Source organism: Coregonus lavaretus (genome assembly GCF_964263955.1).
Source record: "Coregonus lavaretus genome assembly, chromosome: 28".
In the NCBI taxonomy this organism is placed as follows: domain Eukaryota; kingdom Metazoa; phylum Chordata; class Actinopteri; order Salmoniformes; family Salmonidae; genus Coregonus; species Coregonus lavaretus.
In genome coordinates this window covers 864,367-891,724 of record NC_140015.1, presented here as the reverse complement: position 1 = coordinate 891,724, position 27,358 = coordinate 864,367, and the positions used below count along the sequence as shown (strand labels likewise).

Here is a 27,358-nt window from a genome sequence, read left to right as displayed (position 1 = left end):
AAACCAAAATATAACTTTTTGGTAAAAACTCAACTCGTCATGTTTGGAGGACAAAGAATGCTGAGTTGCATCCAAAGAACACCATACCTACTGTGAAGCATGGGGTTGGAAACATCATGCTTTGGGGCTGTTTTTCTGCAAAGGGACCAGGACGACTGATCTGTGTAAAGGAAAGAATGAATGGGGCCATGTATCGTGAGATTTTGAGTGAAACCCTCCTTCCATCAGCAAGGGCATTGAAGATGAAACGTGGCTGGGTCTTTCAGCATGACAATGATCCCAAACACACCGCCCGGGCAACGAAGGAGTGGCTTCGTAAGAAGCATTTCAAGGTCCTGGAGTGGCCTAGCCAGTCTCCAGATCTCAACCCCATAGAAAATCTTTGGAGGGAGTTGAAAGTCTGTGTTGCCCAGCGACAGCCCCAAAACATCACTGCTCTAGAGGAGATCTGCATGGAGGAATGGGCCAAAATACCAGCAACAGTGTGTGAAAACCTTGTGAAGACTTACAGAAAACATTTGACCTGTGTCATTGCCAACAAAGGGTATATAACAAAGTATTGAGAAACTTTTGTTATTGACCAAATACTTATTTTCCACCATCATATGCCAATAAATTCATAAAAAATCCTACAATGTGATTTTCTGGAAATTTTTTTCTCATTTTGTCTGTCATAGTTGACGTGTACCTATGATGAAAATTACAGGCCTCTCTCATCTTTTTAAGTGGGAGAACTTGCACAATTGGTGGCTGACTAAATACTTTTTTCCCCACTGTATTTACATTTACATTTTAGTCATTTAGCAGACGCTCTTATCCAGAGCGACTTACAGTTAGTGGGTGCATACATTCTTATTTTTTATTTTTTTCATACTGGCCCCCCGTGGGAATCGAACCCACAACCCTGGCGTTGCAAGCGCCATGCTCTACCAACTGAGCTACACGATTTTAGCAAATCATTTAGTAATATTGTTTTGGGATACCTACAGGGGTCCTAAAATGCAAAGTTAAATAGCTAAAGGATCTATGGTATGACCATATTAAAGCAATTACATATGTTAGCTTAATCAAACCAGAGCGTTATAATGTGGATATAAGGCTCTGGTAAGGGTCAAGTATAGAGGATGACAATGTTCAATCATCAAGATGCATCATGCATTACTAGGCTATTTGACTATCTTCAGCCTGCCTATTTGACCAACTTCAACATGCCTATTTGCCTTTCTGACTCTTGTATTAATCTTCTTGATGTGGTTTTGGCTTCTGCTGCTCTTTGCATTCTGCTGTCAGAACAGTGGCTGGTTCACAGGACGGTCAGGAGGTTACAATGGTGCTTAAAATGAAATCATAAATGCTATTTATTCTACTAGGAGCTACAAGGAATAACACAATTATAAAGACTTATTTCCTTGCATGGTGAGCTTAAGTGTCTCTGAAATAGTGTCTCTGTAAAATTGGGATGCATCTACAATGGCCCTCTATTCTGTAAAATAGTGTACTAGTATATAGGGATTTGGCATTCTGGCATCTGGCATCGTTTCTGTCCAGTGTAATGCCTGATGTAAATGAGCTCTGAGAGAGGTGCTCTGCTGCGTATTCAAGAATTAGGGCTACAGATTGCACGATAGAAATGTAAAGGTTATTTCCGATTGAGCCGACATACGCAGCATTTACCGTGAATGCAGTCTCCGCTAACGCAATAATATTGCCTTTAAATTTCAATCACACTGTCGCTGAACTTCCCTGATACGGATTGAGTAAAACACTTATTGCTTGTAGGCTATTTGTTGTTTTAATCTAAAGGAAACAGTTTAGCCAATGCCCATCTGTCTTGCCTGTCTGGATTGGAGCGTACTGGGTATATACCCTCTTTAAAGCTGAGATCTGTGATAGGAGCAACAGCGCCACTGGCACCCTATTCCCTACATTTACATTTACGTCATTTAGCAGACGCTCTTATCCAGAGCGACTTACAAATAGGTGCATTCACCTTATAGCCAGTGGGATAACCACTTTACCATATATTTCTTTTCTTTTTTTGGGGGGGGGTAGAAGGATTACTTTATCCTATCCCAGGTATTCCTTAAAGAGGTGGGGTTTCAAATGTCTCCGGAAGGTGGTGAGTGACTCCGCTGTCCTGGCGTCGTGAGGGAGCTTGTTCCACCATTGGGGTGCCAGAGCAGCGAACAGTTTTGACTGGGCTGAGCGGGAACTATGCTTCCGCAGAGGTAGGGGAGCCAGCAGGCCAGAGGTGGATGAACGCAGTGCCCTCGTTTGGGTGTAGGGACTGATCAGAGCCTGAAGGTACGGAGGTGTCGTTCCCCTCACAGCTCCGTAGGCAAGCACCATGGTCTTGTAGCAGATGCGAGCTTCAACTGGAAGCCAGTGGAGTGTGCAGAGGAGCGGGGTGACGTGAGAGAACTTGGGAAGGTTTAACACCAGACGGGCTGCGGCATTCTGGATGAGTTGTAGGGGTTTAATGGCACAGGCAGGGAGCCCAGCCAACAGCGAGTTGCAGTAATCCAGACGGGAGATGACAAGTGCCTGGATTAGGACCTGTGCCGCTTCCTGTGTAAGGCAGGGTCGTACTCTCCAAATGTTGTAGAGCATGAACCTACAGGATCGGGTCACCGCCTTGATGTTAGCGGAGAACGACAGGGTGTTGTCCAGGGTCACGCCAAGGCTCTTCGCACTCTGGGAGGAGGACACAACGGAGTTGTCAACCGTGATGGCGAGATCATGGAACGGGCAGTCCTTCCCCGGGAGGAAGAGCAGCTCCGTCTTGCCGAGGTTCAGCTTGAGGTGGTGATCCGTCATCCATACTGATATGTCTGCCAGACATGCAGAGATGCGATTCGCCACCTGGTTATCAGAAGGGGGAAAGGAGAAGATTAGTTGTGTGTCGTCAGCGTAGCAATGATAGGATATATATAATAGAATTATTGTAAAATTAACTCTGTCCATAAGGTGTAGATAGTAAGTATAGACCGGAAGTAGAGGCCTGGGCATTGTTGTTCACTAATTTACTCCAAGTAGGGAAAGGATAGTGGGGTTGAAAAGTAATAAAGGGGAGTATATACAGTGGGGAGAACAAGTATTTGATACACTGCCGATTTTGCAGGTTTTCCTACTTACAAAGCATGTAGAGGTCTGTAATTTTTATCATACGTACATTTCAACTGTGAGAGACGGAATCTAAAACAAAAATCCAGAAAATCACATTGTATGATTTTTAAGTAATTAATTTACATTTTATTGCATGACATAAGTATTTGATCACCTACCAACCAGTAAGAATTCCAGCTCTCACAGACCTGTTAGTTTTTCTTTGAGAAGCCCTCCTGTTCTCCACTCATTACCTGTATTAACTGCACCTGTTTGAACTCGTTATCTGTATAAATTACACCTGTCCACACACTCAATCAAACAGACTCCAACCTGTCCACAATTGCCAAGACCAGAGAGCTGTTGTAGACCTGCACAAGGCTGGGATGGGCTACAGGACAATAGGCAAGCAGCTTGGTGAGAAGGCAACAACTTTTGGCGCAATTATAAGAAAATGGAAGAAGTTCAAGATGACGGTCAATCACCCTCGGTCTGGGGCTCCATGCAAGATCTCACCTCGTGGGGCATCAATGATCATGAGGAAGGTGAGGGATCAGCCCATAACTACACGGCAGGACCTGGTCAATGACCTGAAGAGAGCTGGGACCACAGTCTCAAATAAAACCATTAGTAACACACTATGCCGTCATGGATTAAAATCCTGCAGCGCACGCAAGGTCCCCCTGCTCAACCCAGTGCATGTCCAGGCCCGTCTGAAGTTTGCCAATGACCATCTGGATGATCCAGATGAGGAATGGGAGAAGGTCATGTGGTCTGATGAGACAAAAATAGAGCTTTTTGGTCTAAACTCCACTCGCCGTGTTTGGAGGAAGAAGAAGGATGAGTACAACCCCAAGAACACCATCCCAACCGTGAAGCATGGAGGTGGAAACATCATTCTTTGGGGATGCTTTTCTGCAAAGGGGACAGGATGACTGCACCGTATTGAGGGGAAGATGGATGGGGCCATGTATCGTGAGATCTTGGCCAACAACCTCCTTCCCTCAGTAAGAGCATTGAAGATGGGTTGTGGCTGGGTCTTCCAGCATGACAACGACCCGAAACACACAGCCTCTGCAACTAAGGAGTGGCTCCGTAAGAAGCATCTCAAGGTCCTGGAGTGGCCTAGCCAGTCTCCAGACCTGAACCCAATAGAAAATATTTGGAGGGAGCTGAAAGTCTGTATTGCCCAGTGACAGCCCCGAAACCTGAAGGATCTGGAGAAGGTCTGTATTTTTTTTTTTTTTTTTTTTTTTTTTTTTTACCTTTATTTAACCAGGTAAACCAGTTGAGAACAAGTTCTCATTTACAACTGCGACCTGGCCAAGATAAAGCAAAGCAGTGCGATAAAAAACAACAACACAGAGTTACATATGGGGTAAAACAAAACAAAGTCAAAAATACAACAGAAATACATATATATACAGTGTGTGCAAATTTAGCAAGTTATGGAGGTAAGGCAATAAAATAGGCTATAGTGCAAAATAATTACAATTTAGTATTAACACTGGAATGATGTGCAAGACATGATGTGCAAATAGAGATACTGGGGTACAAATGAGCAAAATAAATAACAATATAGGGATGAGGTAGTTGGGCGGGCTAATTTCAGATGGGCTGTGTACAGGTGCAGTGATCGGTAAGGTGCTCTGACAACTGATGCTTAAAGTTAGTGAGGGAGATAAGTGTCTCCAGCTTCAGAGATTTTTGCAATTTGTTCCAGTCATTGGCAGCAGAGAACTGGAAGGAATTGCGGCCAAAGGAGGTGTTGGCTTTGGGGATGACCAGTGAGATATACCCGCTGGAGCGCAGACTACGGGTGGGTGTTGCTATGGTGACCAATGAGCTAAGATAAGGCGGGGATTTGCCTAGCAGTGATTTATAGATGGCCTGGAGCCAGTGGGTTTGGCGACGAATATGTAGTGAGGACCAGCCAACAAGAGCGTACAGGTCACAGTGGTGGGTATTATATGGGGCTTTGGAGACAAAACGGATGGCACTGTGATAGACAACATCCAATTTGCTGAGTAGAGTGTTGGAGGCTATTTTGTAAATGACATCGCCGAAGTCAAGGATCGGTAGGATAGTCAGTTTTACGAGGGCATGTTTGGCAGCATGAGTGAAGGAGGCTTTGTTGCGAAATAGGAAACCGATTCTAGATTTAACTTTGGATTGGAGATTCTTAATGTGAGTCTGGAAGTTGAGTTTACAGTCTAACCAGACACCTAGATATTTGTAGTTGTCCACATACTCTAGGTCAGACCCGTCTAGAGTAGTGATTCTAGTCGGGTGGGCGGGTGCAAGCAGCGTTCGGTTGAAGAGCATGCATTTAGTTTTACTAGTGTTTAAGAGCAGTTGGAGGCTACTGAAGGAGTGTTGTATGGAATTGAAGCTCGTTTGGAGGTTTGTTAACACAGTGTCCAATGAAGGGCCAGATGTATACAAAATGGTGTCGTCTGCGTAGAGGTGGATCTGAGAGTCACCAGCAGCAAGAGCGATGTCATTGATATACACAGAGAAAAGAGTTGGCCCAAGAATTGAACCCTGTGGCACCCCCATAGAGACTGCCATAGGTCCAGACAACAGGCCCTCCGATTTGACACATTGAACTCTATCTGAGAAGTAGTTGGTGAACCAGGCGAGGCAGTCATTTGAGAAACCAAGGCTATTTAGTCTGCCAATAAGAATGCGGTGGTTGACAGAGTCGAAAGCCTTGGCCAGGTCAATGAAAACGGCTGCACAGTACTGTCTATTATCGATCGCGGTTATATGGAGGAGTGGGCCAAAATCCCTGCTGCAGTGTGTGCAAACCTGGTCAAGACCTACAGGAAACGTATGATCTCTGTAATTGCAAACAAAGGTTTCTGTACCAAATATTAAGTTCTGCTTTTCTGATGTATCAAATACTTATGTCATGCAATAAAATGCAAATTAATTACTTAAAAATCATACAATGTGATTTTCTGGATTTTTGTTTTAGATTCCGTCTCTCACTGTTGAAGTGTACCTATGATAAAAATTACAGACCTCTACATGCTTTGTAAGTAGGAAAACCTGCAAAATCGGCAGTGTATCAAATACTTGTTCTCCCCACTGTATATATATAAAAATAAAAAATAAAAAAAATAAATAAAAAAAAACATGGGGGATTGGAAGTGATGCAGACAATTACATTGATAGAAGATACAATCTATCTGCAATATTAAGCTGATCGACCCCCCCCAAAAAAATGTTTTATAATAAAAAATAATAAATAAGAAAATGAAAAAAAAAATGAAAAAAAAAAAAAAAAAGGATATTTTTACTTTTTGGTGAACGTCGGGAACCATATCTCATCGGTGAAAGAGCCGTTCATTAGGCTCCCTGATTTGCACACTGATACTACTGCTTTTTCAGCTCAAAACAACGATTATCTGCAGATAAGTTAATTCTCTAATAGGGTGAATCCTCATTGCAGAAGCAATAATTAGTGGGAAGAGCGGGTACATTCTGGTCCACGTTCACTTTTGCAGTGCGTTATTAGGTGATCTAATAATTTGGCCAGGTAAAAATGTATTTGAACCTGCATTTCATGATCTGACATAATGGTAGCCTATTTTTAGGGCTTTACATTGGAGATTGGTTCTAGGTGGTCCTAAACATAAATTAAATTGGTAATTTAGCAGACGCTCTTATCCAGAGCGACTTACAGGAGCAATTAGGGTTAAGTGCCTTGCTCAAGGGCACATAGACAGATTTTTCACCTAGTCGGCTCAGGGATTAGAACCAGCGACCTTTCGGTTACTGGTACAACGCTCTTAACCACTAAGCTACCTGCCGCCCGGTCGAATGCTAAGCATTTTGAATGAAGTGCCGTTTAGGAGCGAAATGAGTCGTCTCTTTTAAGTGAATGGAGCCAAATGAAAATACTCGGAATGTCCATCACTAGCACACATGCATTCAACTTCAACATCATGCGAAGTGAGTCCAGCCCACTATGCTTTTTACCCCGCTCCTCCGCACACTCCACTGGCTTCCAGTTGAAGCTCGCATCTGTTACAAGACCATGGTGCTTGCCTATGGAGCTGTGAGGGGAATGGCACCTCCGTACCTTCAGGCTCTGATCAGTCCCTACACCCAAACGAGGGCATTGCGTTCATCCACCTCTGGCCTGCTGGCTCCCCTTCCTCTGCGGAAGCATAGTTCCCGCTCAGCCCAGTCGAAACTGTTCGCTACTCTGGCACCCCAATGGTGGAACAAGCTCCCTCACGACGCCAGGACAGCGGAGTCACTCACCACCTTCCGGAGACATTTGAAACCCCACCTCTTTAAGGAATACCTGGGATAGGATAAAGTAATCCTTCTACCCCCCCCCCCCCCCCCCCCAAAAAAAAAAAAAAAAAAAAAACATTTGTAAAGTGTTTATCCCACTGGCTATAGGGTGAATGCACCAATTTGTAAGTCGCTCTGGATAAGAGCGTCTGCTAAATGACGTAAATGTAAATGTAAATAGCATTGCAATTGGCTGAATTGATATGTGTACTGTTCCCTGATTGAACTCTTTGGCCTGAATGTCAAGGGTCACGTCTGGAGGAAACCTGGCACCATCCCTACGGTGAAGCATGGTGGTGGCAGCATCATGCTGTGGGGATGTTTTTCAGTGGCAGGGATTGGGTGACTATCGAGAGAAAGATGAACGGAGCAAAGTACAGAGAGATCCTTGATGAAAACCTTCTCCAGAACGCTCAGGACCTCAGACTGTGGTGAAGGTTCACCTTCCAACAGGACAACAACCCTAAACACACAGCCAAGACAATGCAGGAGGGGCTTCGGGACAAGTCTCTGAATGTCCTTGAGTGGCCCAGCCAGAGCCTGGACTTGAACCCGATCTAACATCTCTGGAGAGACTTGAAAATAGCTGTGCAGCGACGCTCCCCATCCAGCCTGACAGAGCTTGAGAGGATCTTTTTTTATTTTTTTATTTCACCTTTATTTAACCAGGTAAGCCAGTTGAGAACAGGTTCTCATTTACAACTGCGACCTGGCCAAGATAAAGCATAGTAGTGCAATAAAAAAACAACACAGAGTTACATATGGGGTAAAAAACATAAAGTCAGAAAAACAGAAAATATATATACAGTGTGTGCAAATGTAGCAAGTTATGGAGGTAAGGCAGTAAATAGGCTATAGTGCAGAATAATTACAATAGTATTAACACTGGAATGCTAGATGTGCAAGAGATTATGTGCAAATAGAGATACTGGGGTGCAAAAGAGCAAAATAAATAACAATATAGGGATGAGGTAGTTGGGTGGGCTAATTTCAGATGGGCTGTGTACAGGTGCAGTGATCGGTAAGGTGCTCTGACAACTGATGCTTAAAGTTATTGAGGGAGATAAGAGTCTCCAGCTTCAGAGATTTTTGCAATTCGTTCCAGTCATTGGCAGCAGAGAACTGGAAGGAATGGCGGCCAAAAGAGGTGTTGGCTTTGGGAATGACCAGTGAGATATACCTGCTGGAGCGCAGACTACGTGTGGGTGCTGCTATGGTGACCAATGAGCTAAGATAAGGCGGGGATTTGCCTAGTAGTGATTTATAGATGGCCTGGAGCCAGTGGGTTTGACGACGAACATGTAGTGAGGACCAGCCAACAAGAGCGTACAGGTCACAGTGGTGGGTAGTGTATGGGGCTTTGGAGACAAAACGGATGGCACTGTGATAGACTATCTGCAGAGAAGAATGGGAGAAACTCCCCAAATACAAGTGTGCCAAGCTTGTAGCATCATACCCAAGAAGACTCGAGGCTGTAACCGCTGCCAAATGTGCTTCAACAAAGGACTGAGTAAAGGGTCTCAATACTTATGTAAATGTGTTATTTCATTTTTATTTTTTATTTTTTTGTGCAACATTTTCAAAAAACATGTTTTTGCTTTGTAATTATGAGGTACTGTGTGTAGATTGATGAGGGGGAAAAAACTATTTTATCCATTTTATAACAAGGCTGTAATGTAACAAAATGTGAAAAAAGTCAAGGGGTCTGAATACTTTCCAAATGTACTGTACTTTAATACAATACTTGCAGCCGAAAGTGCTTTCTACATGTAGGCCAAAATTATAATACGTAGTGGTCTGAGTCTACGCAGTATACAAATAGTCTATTGTAACTGCTTGTCCCTCCCTACCTCAGGCGGTGGATCACCTGGAGTCCCTTATCTCCGACTGTGACAGGAGAACAGAGCTGGCCAAGAAGCGGCAGTTCGAGACCCAGGAGGAGATCAGTGCAGAGGTTGCAGAGAAGACTGACCTGTTGGTGTGGATGTTGTGGGCGCAGAGGTCTGCCGAGAGCTGTGTGTGTTTGCTGAATGAGGAGATTGGGAGGTTATTGTGCTCAATGCTCAGTGTCTGCAGGTTTTGTGTGTACAGGCAGAGAAGGTGCACAAGCTGAACAAGGATATCGAGAAGTTGTTGGCGAATGCGGAGCAGCTTGGCGCGGATGGCAATGTGGAGGAGGCCCAGAAAGTCCTGCAGGACGTGGAGAAAGTGTGCAACAGGAAGAGAGATGCAGAGGTACAAGGCCTCCAATCCCATTGAAACCCCTTGATAAAGGAGCTACAGATCTTAATTTGATCCAGTTTTCTACAGCAGGAAAGTATTCCTGCAGCAACAGGAAATGTGAATTATTATTATTATGAATATCTTTCATTCAAAGGTACGTATGTTGGTAAGCATGCTGATAAACGAATGTACAGTGTTAACAAACAGTTACTAGCTGCATTTATTTGAGTTCTGCTGAAGTTACAGAATAAAAAATCAATTTAAAAAATGCAAATAACATTTACAGCAGAGCATTTGAATATATACTGAGTGTACAAAACATTAGGAACACCATTCTAATATTGAGTTGCACTGTACTTTTTCCCTCAAAACAGCATTCCACAGGGATGCTGGCCCATGTTGACTCCAATGCTTCCCACAGTTGGAAGGCAGCAGCTAATGGGGATCCCTAAAATACAAAAATACAGTTGTGTCAAGTTGGCTGGATGTCCTTTGGGTGGTGGGTGGACCATTCTTGATACACACGGGAAACGGTTGAGCGTGAAAAACCCAGCAGCGTTGCAGTTCTTGACACACTCAAACCGGTGCGCCTGGCACCTACTACCATACCCCGTTCAAAGGCACTTATATATTTTGTCTTGCCCATTCACCCTCTGAATGGCACACACACAATCCATGTCTCAATTGTCTCAATGCTTAAAAATCATTATTTAATCTGTCTCCTCCCCTTTATCTACATTGATTGAAGTGGATTTAACAAGTGACATCAATAAGGGATCATAGCTTTCATCTGGATTCACCTGGTCAGTCTATGTCATGGAAAGAGCAGGTGTACCTAATGTTTTATATACTCCATGTAAGTTACCAACAACCTAGCTCGTTTGGCATGTGTATAGTGACTTCTATGTATCACTTTGAAAAGTGTAACAATATGCCTGGTACATATATAAATAGAAGGCATTATTTTCAGAATACAATCCTAAATATGAATTGAAATGTTGATTCCTAAATCCTGTTCCAAGTTGTTTGTAGGCAGGGAGTGATAGACACTCTTTAGCAGTCGGATTGGTTTTGAATATATCGTAAACAATGGTGTGAGATGGTACCAGTGGGGAAGTCATTTGTTATTTTTTGGGCCCAATCTCGGGCTTGTAAGTATCTAAAGAATTGGGGAATTTGGAATATTGAACATATTTGAGAGAGATTCAAATGAGGCAAAGGTGCCATCTTTGTAAAGGTCAACAAGTTGTCCCCCATACCTTGTCACATGCGATTTCTCAGACAGCACTGGCACGATTTTGACAACTTGCGTGAATGATGCGTCTTGCCATAGAGATCTGGCATTTACAAAATTGCACTGATTAGCCCAAGGCGGGAGCTATGGTAATTAAGTGAAATTTGCGAGTCAACAGGAAGGAACAGGCGAAACGAGAGGCATAACTGTGCCCAAACTCTATCATCTTCAGCAGGTGGAGTTCAATGAGTGTCGAATAATAAAAATGATTTATTTTTATTTTGGCTTATTTGCTACGTATGGCTTACTTGATCGAATAGAAGTTTCGTAGTGCTTAGGTTGTTAGGAATGTTATACTGATAAGTAGGACATGTGACATCCAGGCAACTTTGAAAAACCCTTCAAATCGGGAGTTGTGCCTGTTGGTCACACGCGTATCTGCCCTCTCATTGGCTAGAATGGTCCCACCTGATCTTGCCTCCTCCCAACTGCCTTCTAGAGAGGAAGTTATTTTACACTGGTTGAACCGGGCCCGTCGCGTCATCGGGCGAAAGCGGGGAGGAAAGAGCGAACAGTAATCTGGCTCTGTCATTTTGTCAACAAGGCAGCATGGTGTATCGTCCAGAAAATTAATGTTTGCATTTTCTAACTCGTTTTCATTCAAGTCAGAAAAGCAATCACTTTTAAATGGGAAGAAGAAACAACAACTAATAATTACTTCATGTGCTTAATTACGTCACTTTTTGTTTTGCGTCGGATAGAGCGGGGAGATTAATCGAACCCCCTCAGTCTGAGTACCGGTGTCTAGCTAACATTCCACTCCTTGGCATTGCCGAACCGAAGAGTCTGGCCTTTCTGCAATCTCAACGTTCAATATGCACTGGATTTACGGCAGAGTTGCTCATTGGTTGTTGGAAATAACATTATTTTCAATGACAACATGTGGAGCCTCGAAAATATTGTAATGAAACAGGCAGGGAGCAGGTCTCGAACCCTCAATATTCTAGCCCGAAGTCCTGCGCGTCATCGACAGTGCCCCAAAAGCATGCTCAAGTGGCAGAGTCGATAGCTGCATTTATAAATCCAGGGTCGTTTCACAACTCCCTCCTTTCAAAGTGCGCGTCTTTGCGCTAGTTTACAACTCAACGTCTTACAGGAACGCGCTCAACGGCCAAGCACACTCACGTTCGTGGATGCAAGGTCCGAATCCGATCACTTCTGACACCAATGTAATGACCTGGCTAGATCATAAATGAGCAACTGTCCAGACAGCGGTTTGAGTTTACGAATTCCCGGTTTATTAACCAAACTCAACACAGGCTACTGTTTGGCCGTAGCCCACGCCAAATAAATCAAGGATACCCGTATAAAACAACCGTGACCACCTCTTGTTAAGACCAGATGAAAGAGAGATAACAATGGCTAAACATGGTCTTAAACTAGCGATGTTCCACCCCCCTGCCCCTGCATGTCGGACCCCGCGAACACTGGGTACTTGTAAGTACAACACAACCAACGAACAGCATAACACATAACACGCAGCTGTCTGTGCGGGTCGGTACAATATAATTTGAATTTATAACAAAATCAAAAACCAAACATTAGCTCTTAGCTAGGCAAGTTCTATTTTGAGGCTAAAAAAACGAATACTTTTTTTGGTTGGAATTGCAGTATGTATTTACTTTTGAGAATGTAGATGTGAGCTATCAACTTTTGACAGACTGGTTTCATCTGGACAAACAAACGGTTGCTTAGCAACCGGATAGCAACTTTCTGTGGAGAAAAAAAAGTGATAGTGCCCATATTTGCATAATGATAGTGCCCATATTTGCATAATAATTGTGATTGGGGGTTCAAATCCTGTTTTCTCCTCAAGCTTATTAATGATAGAATGTTCATATTTGAAGATGGCAGGAAAAGCCAGTCTCTTTGGCACAAGACATGGAGTACGGGGAGTGAATTAGCTAGAGATGGTACCCAGGCTAACTGCCTTCCATTTTTGAAGACATTTCTTTTAAATGGTCAATATAATGTATAATCTGTGGTCACACACGATAACTGAATTTGTTAGTCACACGCGATATCGCAATTAGCGCTGCATCATTCGTGGGGGAGGTTGCCTTGTTTCCTTATATCAAAAGCTTTGTCTGCAAGGGATGGTGGGAATAAATGGTTATAGACCAGGGGGAGTAGGGAAGTATGTTTCTAACATCTAGGTTCAGCCTCAAAGGGACAATCAGCAGTTGCTACAACCATTTTTGGATTTATAAATGAATGATATGTACCCATTGATTTTTGAAGAATATAACTTATTAATGCCTCATGAGTTTGGTTTAAATGTCATACCCCATCAGAACCCAAAATGTAAGCTTGTTTTACTCCAATGTTTTTAAACGAAGTAAATGTAAACAAACACTATATAGCCTCAAAACATGATTAAAACTAGAAATGGATTATAATAATGGATATTTTTTTTTTATAGGGGTTAATACATTTTCTGTAAGGGAAAATCAGGTCTGAAATTTCAAAGTGGAAATGACAAACTTCAGAAGCCTTTTCAAATCTACAGTACAGGTTTTACTATAGTTATTCTGCAATAGGGTGATCAAATTAAGATCCTACATCTGTACTTACTCTGGCCAAATAACACTCAAAGCAGCTTGGAGTAAAAGAAGGTCACTTGCATGATAATTGTTTTATTATTGATGAAAGGTGTTTACGTCACTTGGTCAGGTCATGCACGAGCATCATTGGTTCCCATAGTTTATGCCATCACTTAGTGTTACGTTTCTTGTAGACCTATGATGGACCTTGTAGTTGGAGGTTTACGCATGCAATGCATCTTTCTCCCATTTTCATTATCTTTATTTCTTTCTCCTAGGATGAGTACCGGAACTCGATGCCTGCCTCCAGTTTTCAGCAGCAGAAGCTTCAAGTGTGTGAAGTTTGCTCCGCCTACCTGGGTCTCCATGACAACAACCGTCACTTGTGGCGGGAAGCTTCACCTCAGATTCATTCAAATCCGAGAGAAGCTGGAACAGCTCAAGGTGTGTGTGTGTGTGTGTCAGACCTGGGTTAAAATTGTGTTCACATACATTTCAAAGTAAGTATTTGTATATTTTTCTTTTAAAATACAAGTAGATTAATATTGGAATGTATTTGTTGGAAAGTATTGGCATGTATCTGAAAATACTGAAATACACAAACAAGTACTCCCATGCATTTGAGCCCTGGTCTGTCCTAGGGGTATTTGAAATTTATTTAGAAACATGTATGCGCAAAATCAACTTGCTAATGGCAAGTCTGGTGGATCTTTCCTCTGATCAGAAAACAGTCCTGGAGAAGCAAGAGAAGAGGAACCAGGAAGAGCTGAAGAGGAGGGAGGGGAGAGAGAAGGAAGAGAGTTTGAAGAAGAAGTGGGGTTGGATAGGGATTAGCCGGCCATGTACTTTGCAAAGCCATTGGCAATGTTCAAACTTGTTAGCTATAGTCTTAATCAGTCAAAACTGTTCGCTGCTCTGGCACCCCAATGGTGGAACAAGCTCTCTCACGACGCCGGGACAGCGGAGTCACTCACCACCTTCCGGAGACACTTGAAACCCCACCTCTTTAAGGAATACCTGGGATAGGATAAAGCAATCCTTCTACCCCCCCTTACCCCACCCCAAAGAAAGAAAAAAATAACATATTGTAAAGTGGTTATCCCACTGGCTATAAGGTGAATGCACCAATTTGTAAGTCGCTCTGGATAAGAGCGTCTGCTAAATGACGTAAATGTAAATGTTGTGGAAACAGTTAATGATTGATCAAATCAACCAGTAAAATATTTGGCATTTGTATTTGAGCAGGACATGCAAAAATGGTATGCACAGAGGCAAGTTCTGATGAAAGCTGATGCTGAAACTCAAGTCATATATTTCTCTGTACCCTTGATTCTTTCCAACATTAGTTAATCAGGACTAAATCTCACAAGAAAATGTTGGAGCCCAGTTTGGCTGGACTTGGATGTTCACAGGGTACCTTACATTTTGAAGCAAACATTTAGATGTAGTTTACTGGACAAAATATATAGAGCTTACTGTTTTCTGTTGTAGGACGCGATCTTGGAGCAGAGAGAAGAGTAGGTGAGGAACTGGTTTTGTATGCCACGAGGTCGTATGTATAAGTGTAAATTGGTTGTGTGCGAGTTTGTTGCTAAACGAGTACTTGCAAGTCATAGCGAACCACCATTCTTGTGTTCACGTGCTATCCCCTAAGATATGTCCTCCCCCAGGTCTCGCTCTGGAGAGTGCAGGAGGCGGCATTCCCACTTGCCCTCCCGGGAGAAGCGTCGCTCCCGCTCCAGGGACCGCAGTGAGAGGGAGAGCGAGCGGGAGAGATGGAGGAGACACCGCAGCCACCCATCCAGCAAGGGCCACAGCCGAGAACGTAGTCTAGAGCAGGAACGGCGCTCCAAACTCAGGTACCCAACTGCATCTTACCCTCCTTTACCTCAATAACTCATTTATTTTTGCATTGGGATATAGTAGAGTAAATGAAGTTTGACAGGCAGTTCACTGAACTGTATGTCATTCCACGAATAGAGTGCCTTTGGGTAGTGTAATTTAGTAAATAAATAACTTTATTTCACCTCATTTTAACATTCGGTCATAAAGAGCACATGTTCAACTTCCTAACAAACATGTTTTCCCACCTCAAGAGGTTAAATTAAGGAACATGACTATAAAAGTGACCGGGTTGATCATTACAGGGTTGACGATTTCATCTTAAATCAGCCATAACTCCCATTGTGACAGGGAGAATGGAAGCTTGTTGTGTGCTACAGGGAGGGAAAATAAAATACAAGCTTAACAAAAATGTTCACGTTGTTAAACATTTCTAGCCTACAGGGTTGACGTGTTGACGTGCTCGACATGCTCACTTTTCCTCCACAAAACACCAGAAATTGGCCAAAAATAGTATAACCAGCTCACCGGCGTTACACTATGATTTGACTATTAAATGTTCAATGTTTCTTTAGAAAAATCATTTTAAAAGGTATAGTTTAACCATATTAAAACGAGTTCAGTTCATGTGACAGGATTAAACCTGAGGGACAATATAAATTAATCACTGATCACATTAAAGAACAAATCTTCAGAATTTACTTTCCCAAAGCAACAAAATAACTAGGGCGTTACAAATTATGTTAAATCTTTGGGTTAAGTGACATGGGATTTTTTTATTTTATGCACTTTGAGATTATTCTGTATAATGAAAAGCTTAAAAATGGTTTAGTTAGAGCATAGATGTATGCGATCCAACTGTTAAAGAGGCACTATGCAGAAATCACTCCGGCATTTCCTGGTTGCAAAAATTCTAATAGTTCGCCTAATTTCAGTTTGTGACTAAACAAGCAAGTATAGTGTAGAGAATCATTGTACCATCAAAACCGCTGTGAAATATATTTTCCATAACAGCGAATATTGTATTTTCAGCTGTTTGAAGCAGGTGTACAAAACCAAAAGTAAAAGATGGAAAAAACGAAACATAAAAATGGGAAGCATAGAAATAGCACATAGAACAGATCTACCGCTTCTTAGACTTGCTTTCAATGGGAATGACAGATCTATAACTCACATTTCTATGTGAATTTGGTCGAGTCGCCCAAAAAGTTCCATATTGCAGCTTTACATTTTGTTTTATTAAAAACCACTAAAAGGCACTCTATTCGTGGAACGACCCATTTCCTCTCTCTCCTCAGCCCCTTCTCCATTTCTCTGTCCTCCCTCATCATTCTCCTCTCCCTCTTCTCTCTGTCCTTTCTTGTCTCTCTTTCCTTTCTTGTCTCTCTTTCTCACACAGTTTGTCCCGGGATAGGTTAGGGGAGAGGGACAGGATAAAGTAATCTTCTTCCTCAGATTGGCGTAACGGGAGGTCAGGGTCTCGCCGGTCGGAGAACAGGGCTGAAGAGGCCTAAGGAATCCCCTCCCTCATCAACATGATCCTAGAATTTAAATGATACAATGACTATGAGGTTAAAGTGCAGACTGTCAGCTTTAATTTGAAGGTGTATTCATCCATATTGGGTGAACCGTTTAGAAATTACAGAACTTTTTGTACATAGTTGCCCCATTTTAGAGAACCAAAAGAATTTGGAAAAATTCACTTATGTTTATTAAAGTAGTCAAAAGTTTAGTATTTGGGCCCATATTCCTAGCATGTAATGATTACATCAAGTTTGTGACTACAAACTTGTTGGATGCATTTGCTGTTTATTTTGGTTGTGTTTCAGATTATTTTATGGCCAATAGAAATTAATGGTAAATAATGTATTGTCATTTTGGGGTCCTTTCTTTTGTAAATAAGAATAGAATATGTTTCTAAACACTTCTACATTAATGTGGATGCGACCATGGTTACAGATAGTCCTGAATAAATCGTGAATAATGATGAGTGAGGAAGTTAGACAAATATTATACTCTCCCAAAAATGCTAACCTCCCCTGTTATTATAATGGTGGGAGGTTAGCATGTCTTGAGGGTATGATATCTGTAACTAAACATATTCTATTGTTATATATACCCTCAAATGAAAGCGGACTTTAACCTCATAGTCATTGGTATCATTTCAAATCCAAAGTGCTGGAGTGCAGAACCAAAACAACAACAACAAAAATCTTACTGTCCAAATATTTTGGGATCCCACTGTATGTTTTTAGCCCGTGGAGATGCTCCAGTCGCATTTTTGGCTTGGTGTTCAGTCTGAGGTTTCAAGCTGTTGGAAATAGTTTTGCGTTCGCTTAAACTTCCACGCTTACCGAATGTAGTCAATTCACAACAGATTGCCATGTCAATGTCTGAGGGAAATCTATGATCAATAATTTGTTTGTTTGTATATTTATATGCACTGTTATGTATTTAAATTGTACTGTCCTGAAATTATTAATATAACAATCGTACAGATCAACTGGTGGTGATTTTACATGACTTTTTTGTCTGTTTGTTAATTACTGTTAGTCTGGGTGCCAGACCAGGTGGATTTGGCAGAGCTCTTTTTATAGCTCTCTTTGAACCCTCTTATTCATGTGCCTTTTAATCCTTAAGAGAGTCTATTGACACATAATAAAATGTCTCAAGCTACCGCATCCGTCTGTCGGTCGCATCTGGTGTGGAAGGTGGCCAAGCTACAGCGGTGTTTGTCAGTCCAATCGATATCTCGAAAATCTGTCTTCTCATGAAACGTCTGTATCGTCTGAACGGTTTGGCCTGCAAACGAATATGAAAACGGTGGTGTTCTCCGTTTTGCTCTACGACCCCCACAAGTATCACGGGACTCGTCTGAAGGTAACCCGTACAAATGAATGGAAATATGGAGATAAGGGGTTAAATATGTGTAAAAAACAAAACAAATTTTCCTGAGCTTTGTTATGTATCTCCTAGATATAGGACAGACACTTCCAAACCTTATTCCTTATGATACATTTTTTGACTGTCTTTTTTACCATTTATGAATGTGTTATTGAATGCGTTTCTATGGGCTATAGTAGTAAAGGCGAAATTCTATATTTGACCAAATAATTAATACTTTTTTGGGATACCTAAAGTGGCCCTAAAATTCAAAATCAGATAGGTAAATTATCCATGGTATGTGAAAAAAAAACACACCTGTGTAAACGCAGCCTACGTGAACATCAGGAACATTACCTTAATAGGCGCATTGTCAACAGTGCAATGCGCTTCTCTACAGCATGCCTTGGATTAAATCCCGGCCAAAGCAATTGAGATTATTTGGTCTTGCAATTTTGAAGACTGCCATTGTTTTTGTGGTAAGAAATGGCTAAAGTTTGCTTACGTTAGCAGCAGAGGCTATTTAAATAAATCTGAAGCGTGGCCCCATAGTCAAACTACTTTTCAGGGTAAGTGGGTAAATTATCATGTTGCAAATTGTTGCACTAGAATATATTAACAACTTTTCATACAATCGCTCATAAAAAGTGCATTAAAACACAGGTGAAGATAACTTAGTTATTTGACACAGTTTATTCAAAAATGTACATTGTTAAGGCATTGGTAAAAAATTAATCCGTATGTAACTAATTGCAGTTTGTTTAGTCAGGAAAAAACTGGCACAGGAATGTGTAAATTGTGTTCATGAAGAGGCCATTGGACTGTATGGCCTTGAAAATAAGAAATCCTTCTGTCACAGCAACGTCTTCAGGCCCCATATACTCTTCAGGTCCCATACAAACTCAGGTTGTGCAACTGATGTGCAAAGCATTTGACACAATGGTTGTGATATAACTTTTAGATTTGTGATACAACAGTCTCCACAAAGCTTGTGTACATTTTGGTGCATAAAAACTCAGTTGTATCACAACGGTTGTGCCAAATGCATTGTACATCAATTGTACTCATTGAGTGTGTACGGGCCAAATCAGATGTTCATTCTAGGATGCCAACAAAGCATTCGGCTTTGGCAATTGTTTTAGAGGTATTTTCTCCTACACCTTTTTTTTCACTCACAAAAAACAGTTAAATGCCATGCTTGTGGGATTAACAGTAGGATAATGCTGAACCTTCACAAAACCCACATTGGGGCTGACTCTGGAGCGGTTACAGCACAGGTGGAGGGACAAGTGTCTGCGGGTTTTCACTCCTCCCTTGTACTTGATTGATCAATTAAGGGTTGTATTCCCCTGCTCAGACATTGCATTGCTGACACATGCCAGATCTTACAATGCCTGGATAGGTATTTTACGTATCAGCTAACCACATATGTTATAGCAATCTGGTTCCCGACAGCACAGTTGATGATGTGGCACGCAACCATTGGTTGATGCATGCATAGTCTGAGCAGGGGAACACGACCAAGGTCACTGATTAGTTAGGAACTCCCCTCACCTAGTCTGTCTTAATTGAACACAAATTGAAAGAACATAACAAAAACCAGCAGACACTGAATGTCCTTGAGTGGCCCAGCCAGAACCCGGACTTGAACCCAATCGAACATCTCTGGAGAGACCTGAAAATAGCTGTGCAGCAACGCTCCCCATCTAACCTGATCGAGCTTGAGAGGATCTGCAGAGAAGAATGGGAGAAACTCCCCAAATACAGGGGTGCCAAGCTTGTAGCGTCATACCAAAAAAGACTTGATGCTGTAATTGCTACAAAAGGTGCTTCAACAACGCACTGAGTAAAGGGTCTGAATACTTATGTAAATGTGCTATTAATAAAAACCTGTTTTTGCTTTGTCATTATGGGGTATTGTGTGTAGATTGATGAGGGGAAAAAAACAATTTAATCAATTTTAGAATAAGGCTGTAATGTAACAAAATGTGGAAAAAGTCAAGGGGTCTGAATACTTTCCGAAGGCGGTACAGAGATCAATGGAATAGTCTTGGTGGCCATCTAGCAGTGCGTGGGTAAATCACTGGGGAAGCCCCCCCCCCCCAAAAAAGGCAAATTACAACCTGTGTTGTGATAATTGCGTTGTTTGCTCTATAACCTGTTAGATCATATGCCTCGCAACCGTGACATATAGGCCTAATGGCCTATAAGAGACAATAAGAAGACAGTGGCAGAATAAATTCAACCACATCTTTTGTTTCATCACAAAACCGGAGAGCAACCTCTGTCTTATGGAAGTCAACAAAGCATATTGTATGTAACAAACATTTACATGACCTACAGCATGGTCAAGCAAGTTAATGTTTCAGACATTTTCGGACCACTAAACAACTATTGATTTAGAACCACGGAGAGTTACCGCAAGTCACAAAGAAAACAGTAGCTACCTCCACTATTCCAGCACCATTTCAACTTCAACATCATCAAATCACCTATGCTTAGTCTAATACAGTGACAACTAAAATATACCAAAAACAATTTAGTCCAATCAACATAAGCTAAATATGACGTGGCTGTCCAAACGGTCTATCACTGTCATACAGTACACGTTTTTATTTTTTGTTGTCTTAGGCTACCTGGCTAAAATGCTTGCTAGCTCGCCTAACTTCTTTTCATGGGCCACATTAGCTAGTTAACATTTATAATGCCTTCTACTTCTAGATACAGTGGGGAGAACAAGTATTTGATACACTGCCGATTTTGCAGGTTTTCCTACTTACAAAGCATGTAGAGGTCTGTAATTTTTATCATAGGTACACTTCAACTGTGAGAGACGGAATCTAAAAATCCAGAAAATCACATTATATGATTTTTAAGTAATTAATTTGCATTTTATTGCATGGCATAAGTATTTGATCACCTACCAACCAGGAAGAATTCCGTCTCTCACAGACCTGTTAGTTTTTCTTTAAGAAGCCCTCCTGTTCTCCACTCATTACCTGTATTAACTGCACCTGTTTGAACTCGTTACCTGTGTAAAAGACACCTGTCCACACACTCAATCAAACAGACTCCAACCTCTCCACAATGGCCAAGACCAGAGAGCTGTGTAAGGACATCAGGGATAAAATTGTAGACCTGCACAAGGCTGGGATGGGCTACAGGGCAATAGGCAAGCAGCTTGGTGAGAAGGCAACAACTGTTGGCGCAATTATTAGAAAATGGAAGAAGTTCAAGATGACGGTCAATCACCCTCGGTCTGGGGCTCCATGCAAGATCTCACCACGTGGGGCATCAATGATCATGAGGAAGGTGAGGGATCAGCCCAGAACTACACGGCAGGACCTGGTCAATGACCTGAAGAGAGCTGGGACCACAGTCTCAAAGAAAACCATTAGTAACACACTACGCCGTCATGGATTAAAATCCTGCAGCGCACGCAAGGTCCCCCTGCTCAAGCCAGCGCATGTCCAGGCCCGTCTGAAGTTTGCCAATGACCATCTGGATGATCCAGATGAGGAATGGGAGAAGGTCATGTGGTGTGATGAGTCAAAAATAGAGCTTTTTGGTCTAAACTCCACTCGCCGTGTTTGGAGGAAGAAGAAGGATGAGTACAACCCCAAGAACACCATCCCAACCGTGAAGCATGGAGGTGGAAACATCATTCTTTGGGGATGCTTTTCTGCAAAGGGGACAGGACGACTGCACCGTATTGAGAGTAGGATGGATGGGGCCATGTATCGCGAGATCTTGGCCAACAACCTCCTTCCCTCAGTAAGAGCATTGAAGATGGGTCTTCCAGCATGACAATGACCCGAAACACACAGCCAGGGCAACTAAGGAGTGGCTCTGTAAGAAGCATCTCAAGATCCTGGAGTGGCCTAGCCAGTCTCCAGACCTGAACCCAGTAGAAAATCTTTGGAGGGAGCTGAAAGTCCGTATTGCCCAGCGACAGCCCCGAAACCTGAAGGATCTGGAGAAGGTCTATATGGAGGAGTGGGCCAAAATCCCTGCTGCAGTGTGTGCAAACCTGGTCAAGACCTACAGGAAACGTATGATCTCTGTAATTGCAAACAAAGGTTTCTGTACCAAATATTAAGTTCTGCTTTTCTGATGTATCAAATACTTATGTCATGCAATAAAATGCAAATTAATTACTTAAAAATCATACAATGTGATTTACTGGATTTTTGTTTTAGATTCCGTCTCTCACAGTTGAAGTGTACCTATGATAAAAAATTACAGACCTCTACATGCTTTGTAAGTAGGAAAACCTGCAAAATCGTCAGTGTATCAAATACTTGTACATATTGAACTTCCATCCTCAGGCCAGGGGCACAAGTGAATTAATGGTTGGATCAGAATCGCTATTATAATCATTGGCCAGTACAGAGAATTAAGTAAAACCACAAGTCCAAATCCACATTTCCATCCATGGCTAATTTAGGAAATGGCCAATTTTAGTTAGCTAGCGAGCCACTGGAGGACAACAACACAACGAGATGCAACAATTCAAGTAGTTTCTGTCAATGACATATGCTCTCAATGCAATTTGATAGGAGTAACGCCAAATCCAAACTGGCTTCCCTTGACACTTTTCTTTGGTGTGCCAGGACCATTCACAGTTGAGCTCACTCAGTTTAGCTCAACGCTGATTGGCTATTATTTTATTCTTTTTTTTATCAAAGGAGGCCAAATACGAATTGATTTTTTTTCTTTGTCGATTTTTTGGGGAAGCCTGGCTTCCCTTGGCATCCATGAATACACACCACTGGCGGCCATTCAAAAAAGCTGATCTAACTAAGTGGATATTTGTCAAATCCGTCATGATTTGTGTTCTAACAGGCCCACAAGGTGGTTGCTAAAATCCGATTTGGATATATTTGGCTGTTTTTGCTGCATAACATTTAGAAGTTGTCCTTTTTGGGTAAACAGGAAATAATCTGCTTAATGCTAACTCCAGTTTGTATAAAATGGTAGCATTGCTAGCATATAGAAATTGGTGGTGGTAGTTGAAGACATGTTTAAGTGTAATGCAGTTGATTGGTGACCATATGTATTTGGACAGTGAAGCTACATTTTTTTATTTGGGATCTGTACTCCAGCAGTTTGGATTTGAAATCAAATTATTCATATGAGGCGGCAGTACAGAATGTCACCATTTTATTTGAGGGTATTGTCTATTTGACCATTTAGACAAAAGCACTTTATGTATCTTGTCCCCCACACGTAATGACCACATCAAGCTTGTGGCTACAAACTTGTTGATGCATTTGCAGTTTGTTTTGGGTCATATCTGCCCAATAGTAACTGAATGGTGAATGATGTCGGGTGTCATTTTTGAGTCACTTTTTTGTAAGTGAGAATATATATATTTTTTAAAATATTACATTCAATTTGGATGCTGTTATGATTCATGAATTAATGAATCATGAATAATGATGAGTGAGAAAGTTGCAGAGTCACAAAGATGATACACCCCCTCCCATTTGCCGCCCATGTTTCTTGGAGATCCTGAATGGTTTTGTGATACTCTGATACTCTCAACTCATCCTGTGGTATTAAGCACATTCATAACTGTTTTATAACACAAATTAATGTCACTTTACTTAAGGTGTCTGTACACACTCTATAACGGCATATGACATGGTTATGTAGCCCATCATTCCATTCAATGTTATGTGACAGAGTTTGGTAAATGATATAACTCCATTATAACATCTGGTATGCAGACACTTATGAAGCATGTAATAGCATATGACATAAGTTGTCATGCAGACTGTAATAGCATTTGTTATTAACAGTTGATAGAGCATATGACAACAGGATGAACAGTCCTTATGACAAATGTTATGTGTTCTATAGCTGTTATACAGACTTTATGAATGCATGAATAAGGACACCTACAGTAGTGTTACCCTGTTTATGATTCATAAATACATTCTTAACCCTAATTCATCTACAAGATCAGAATATTTTTTTAAATCTACAAATTGGTGCTGAAACAGAGACTAATTAAATATATTTAGATGGCTTTATTTCATTGAACGTTAATATTCGGAACCCATTCTCTTGATATATTCTTGCGAGTCTGTCGACAAAATTATATTTAAAAGTACACCATATTTAAAGGGATGGCTTAATATAAATGTCCTGAAAACCCTATTGAATGAAAACTCCACTAGAAAATCTGTTGCCCCTCAATTATTCAGAGCGTGCAAGGTAGCCACACATGCAGAGTACTTTACGCGACTGCATAAGGTAAGTCTGAATACCAACCACTGAGAAGTGCGTAAGAAAGGCGTGAGTAGGAAAGGTGTACATTTCCTACTTCTGAATCAGCCCCTAAGTGACTTTCCTACTCATCATTATGTATGATCCATTCATGAATTTTCCGAATCATGGCAGCATTAGGATGGATTTGGAAGTGTTCAGAAACATCTCCGCTCATTTAGAAAGAAAATGACTCCAGACACCATTCACAATTTAGTTACTATTGGGTAAGACATGTCCCATAATACATTAAAAACAAATTGCAAATGCAGCCAATGAGTTTGTAGAGTTGCAAACTTGAAGTCATTAGGTCCAAGCGATATGGGACCGAATACTAACATTAGACTACACTATAAGTACATTTGTCCAAATACTTATGATTTCTTCAAATGGAGGGACTAAATATATAAAGTGCTTTTATGTCTAAATGGTAAAACAGATTTTCATGAAATCAGCCTCAAATAAACTAACATTCTAATATAGTGTCATATGGATCATTTGATCTCAAATCCAAAATGCTGGAGTATAGAGCCAAAATGTACATTTTAATTTCACTGTCCAAATACATATGGTGAGGACTATACATTACTGTATACAAGTAGGCGAGGGGCTCTGGGGTATTGGACCCACCCACGATGGAGAAGGCTGAGGATTGCAGGTGGGGCACTGAGTATTGCAAGATGGCCGTTCTACCTCGTTCACGCTCTTTCCATCTCTGCCTTCATCTCTTTCTCAAAGCTCGTAGGTGCTATTGTGGTCATAGCCGTCCCAATCCATCAGTTCATTTTGATGAAACCACAACTGGATCTCCCTCTGAGCCCCCTCTACTGAATCACTGGCATGGACCACATTTCTGTAAAAAAAACACAAACCTACATTAATTAATTCATTAATGGCTTGAAGTCCAGTTTAGTATTTTGCCATTGAAATGATACAACCAATTTTAAAACTCTTTCACAAATGATCAATTTCATGTTTATATATGAATTTGTTTTTATGCCTCAAAATTAAAATTGTTGTCAAATTCAACTATCATTTAAATATTTGTTTAAAAGGGTATTGTGCCAATTATTGTAAAGTGAAAGATCTTTTCAGTTGAGTCTTTGTTTTGATAGGTTCACCTGCTGATGTGAATGCTGAAATCCCCCCGGACGGTGCCTGCTCGGGCCTCGGATGGGTTGGTGTCTCCTACCATGATCCGGGATGTCCGGACCACATTATGACCCTCCCACACCTGGACAACAAGAATGGGTATAGCGCTTGCCATCAGGATTAGGGCAATCCTATCTTAAATCAGTCAATTCAGCAAATTAATTGAAAGTGAATCAATCAGATATACACAAGTGGTTAGGTGGTTTGGAATTTAACAGATCCTTCAGAAAGTATTCACACCCCTTGGCATTTTCCACATTTTGTTGTGTTACAGCCTAAATTTAAAATTGATTACATTTAGATTTTTTTTTAATTTGCCTACACACAATACTCCATAATGTCAAAGTGGAATTTTGTTTTTCTAAAGTTTTGCAAATTCATTAAAAATGAAAAGCTGAAATGTCTTGAGTCAATAAGTATTCAACCACTTTGTTATGACAAGCCTGAAGGAGTAAAAATGTGCTTAACAAGTCACATAAGTTGGATGGACTCACTCTGTGTGTAATAATAGTGTTTAACATTATTTTTTAAATTACTACCTCATCTCTGTACCCCACACAATTATCTGTAAGGTCCCTCAGGCGAGTAGTGCATTTAAAACACAGATTCAACCACAAAGACCAGGGAGGTTTTCCAATGCCTTGCAAAAAAGGCCACCTATTGGTAGATTGGTAAAACATTTAAAAAGCAGACATTGAATATCCCTTTGAGTATGGTGAAGTTATTAATTACACTTTGGATGGTGTACAGTGAGGGAAAAAAGTATTTGATCCCCTGCTGATTTTGTACGTTTGCCCACTGACAAAGACATGATCAGTCTATAATTTTAATGGTAGGTTTATTTGAACAGTGAGAGACAGAATAACAACAACAAAATCGAGAAAAACGCATTTCAAAAATGTTATAAATTGATTTGCATTTTAATGAGGGAAATAAGTATTTGACCCCTCTGCAAAACATGACTTAGTACTTGGTGGCAAAACCCTTGTTGGCAATCACAGAGGTCAGACATTTCTTGTAGTTGGCCACCAGGTTTGCACACATCTCAGGAGGGATTTTGTCCCACTCCTCTTTGCAGATCTTCTCCAAGTCATTAAGGTTTCGAGCCTGATGTTTGGCAACTCGAACCTTCAGCTCCCTCCACAGATTTTCTATGGGATTAAGGTCTGGAGACTGGCTAGGCCACTCCAGGACCTTAATGTGCTTCTTCTTGAGCCACTCCTTTGTTGCCTTGGCCGTGTGTTTTGGGTCATTGTCATGCTGGAATACCCATCCATGACCCATTTTCAGTGACCTGGCTGAGGGAAGGAGGTTCTCACCCAAGATTTGACGGTACATGGCCCCGTCCATCGTCCCTTTGATGCGGTGAAGTTGTCCTGTCCCCTTAGCAGAAAAACACCCCCAAAGAATAATGTTTCCACCTCCATGTTTGAAGGTGGGAATGGTGTTATTGGGGTCATAGGCAGCATTCCTCCTCCTCCAAACACGGCGAGTTGAGTTGATGCCAAAGAGCTCCATTTTGGTCTCATCTGACCACAACACTTTCACCCAGTTCTCCTCTGAATCATTCAGATGTTCATTGGCAAACTTCAGACGGGCCTGTATATGTGCTTTCTTGAGCAGGGGGACCTTGCGGGCGCTGCAGGATTTCAGTCCTTCACGGCGTAGTGTGTTACCAATTGTTTTCTTGGTGACTATGGTCCCAGCTGCCTTGAGATCATTGACAAGATCC

General features: G+C 41.5%; 1 protein-coding gene and 1 pseudogene across 2 annotated transcripts in view; one reads left to right on the top strand and one right to left on the bottom strand.

Moving 5' to 3' along the window:
* Nucleotides 1-19,510, top strand: part of LOC311103822 (putative RNA-binding protein Luc7-like 1) — a 29,430-nt pseudogene extending 9,920 nt beyond the window's left edge. Inside the window, exons 2-5 of the transcript in view lie at nt 9,272-9,382; nt 9,508-9,651; nt 13,755-13,920; nt 14,201-19,510. The product of the transcript in view is annotated as a putative RNA-binding protein Luc7-like 1 (transcript). The remainder of the gene's footprint in view (nt 1-9,271; nt 9,383-9,507; nt 9,652-13,754; nt 13,921-14,200) is intronic.
* A 3,837-nt stretch (nt 19,511-23,347) lies between these two features.
* Nucleotides 23,348-27,358, bottom strand: part of LOC311104336 (nucleoside diphosphate kinase-like) — a 45,740-nt gene continuing 41,729 nt past the window's right edge. The window contains exons 4-5 of the mRNA XM_084146149.1: nt 25,596-25,708; nt 23,348-25,327 (exon numbers count right to left, since the gene is read on the bottom strand). Coding sequence (XP_084002275.1) covers nt 25,207-25,327; nt 25,596-25,708 — 234 coding nt within the window. The 3' untranslated portion in view covers nt 23,348-25,206. The remainder of the gene's footprint in view (nt 25,328-25,595; nt 25,709-27,358) is intronic.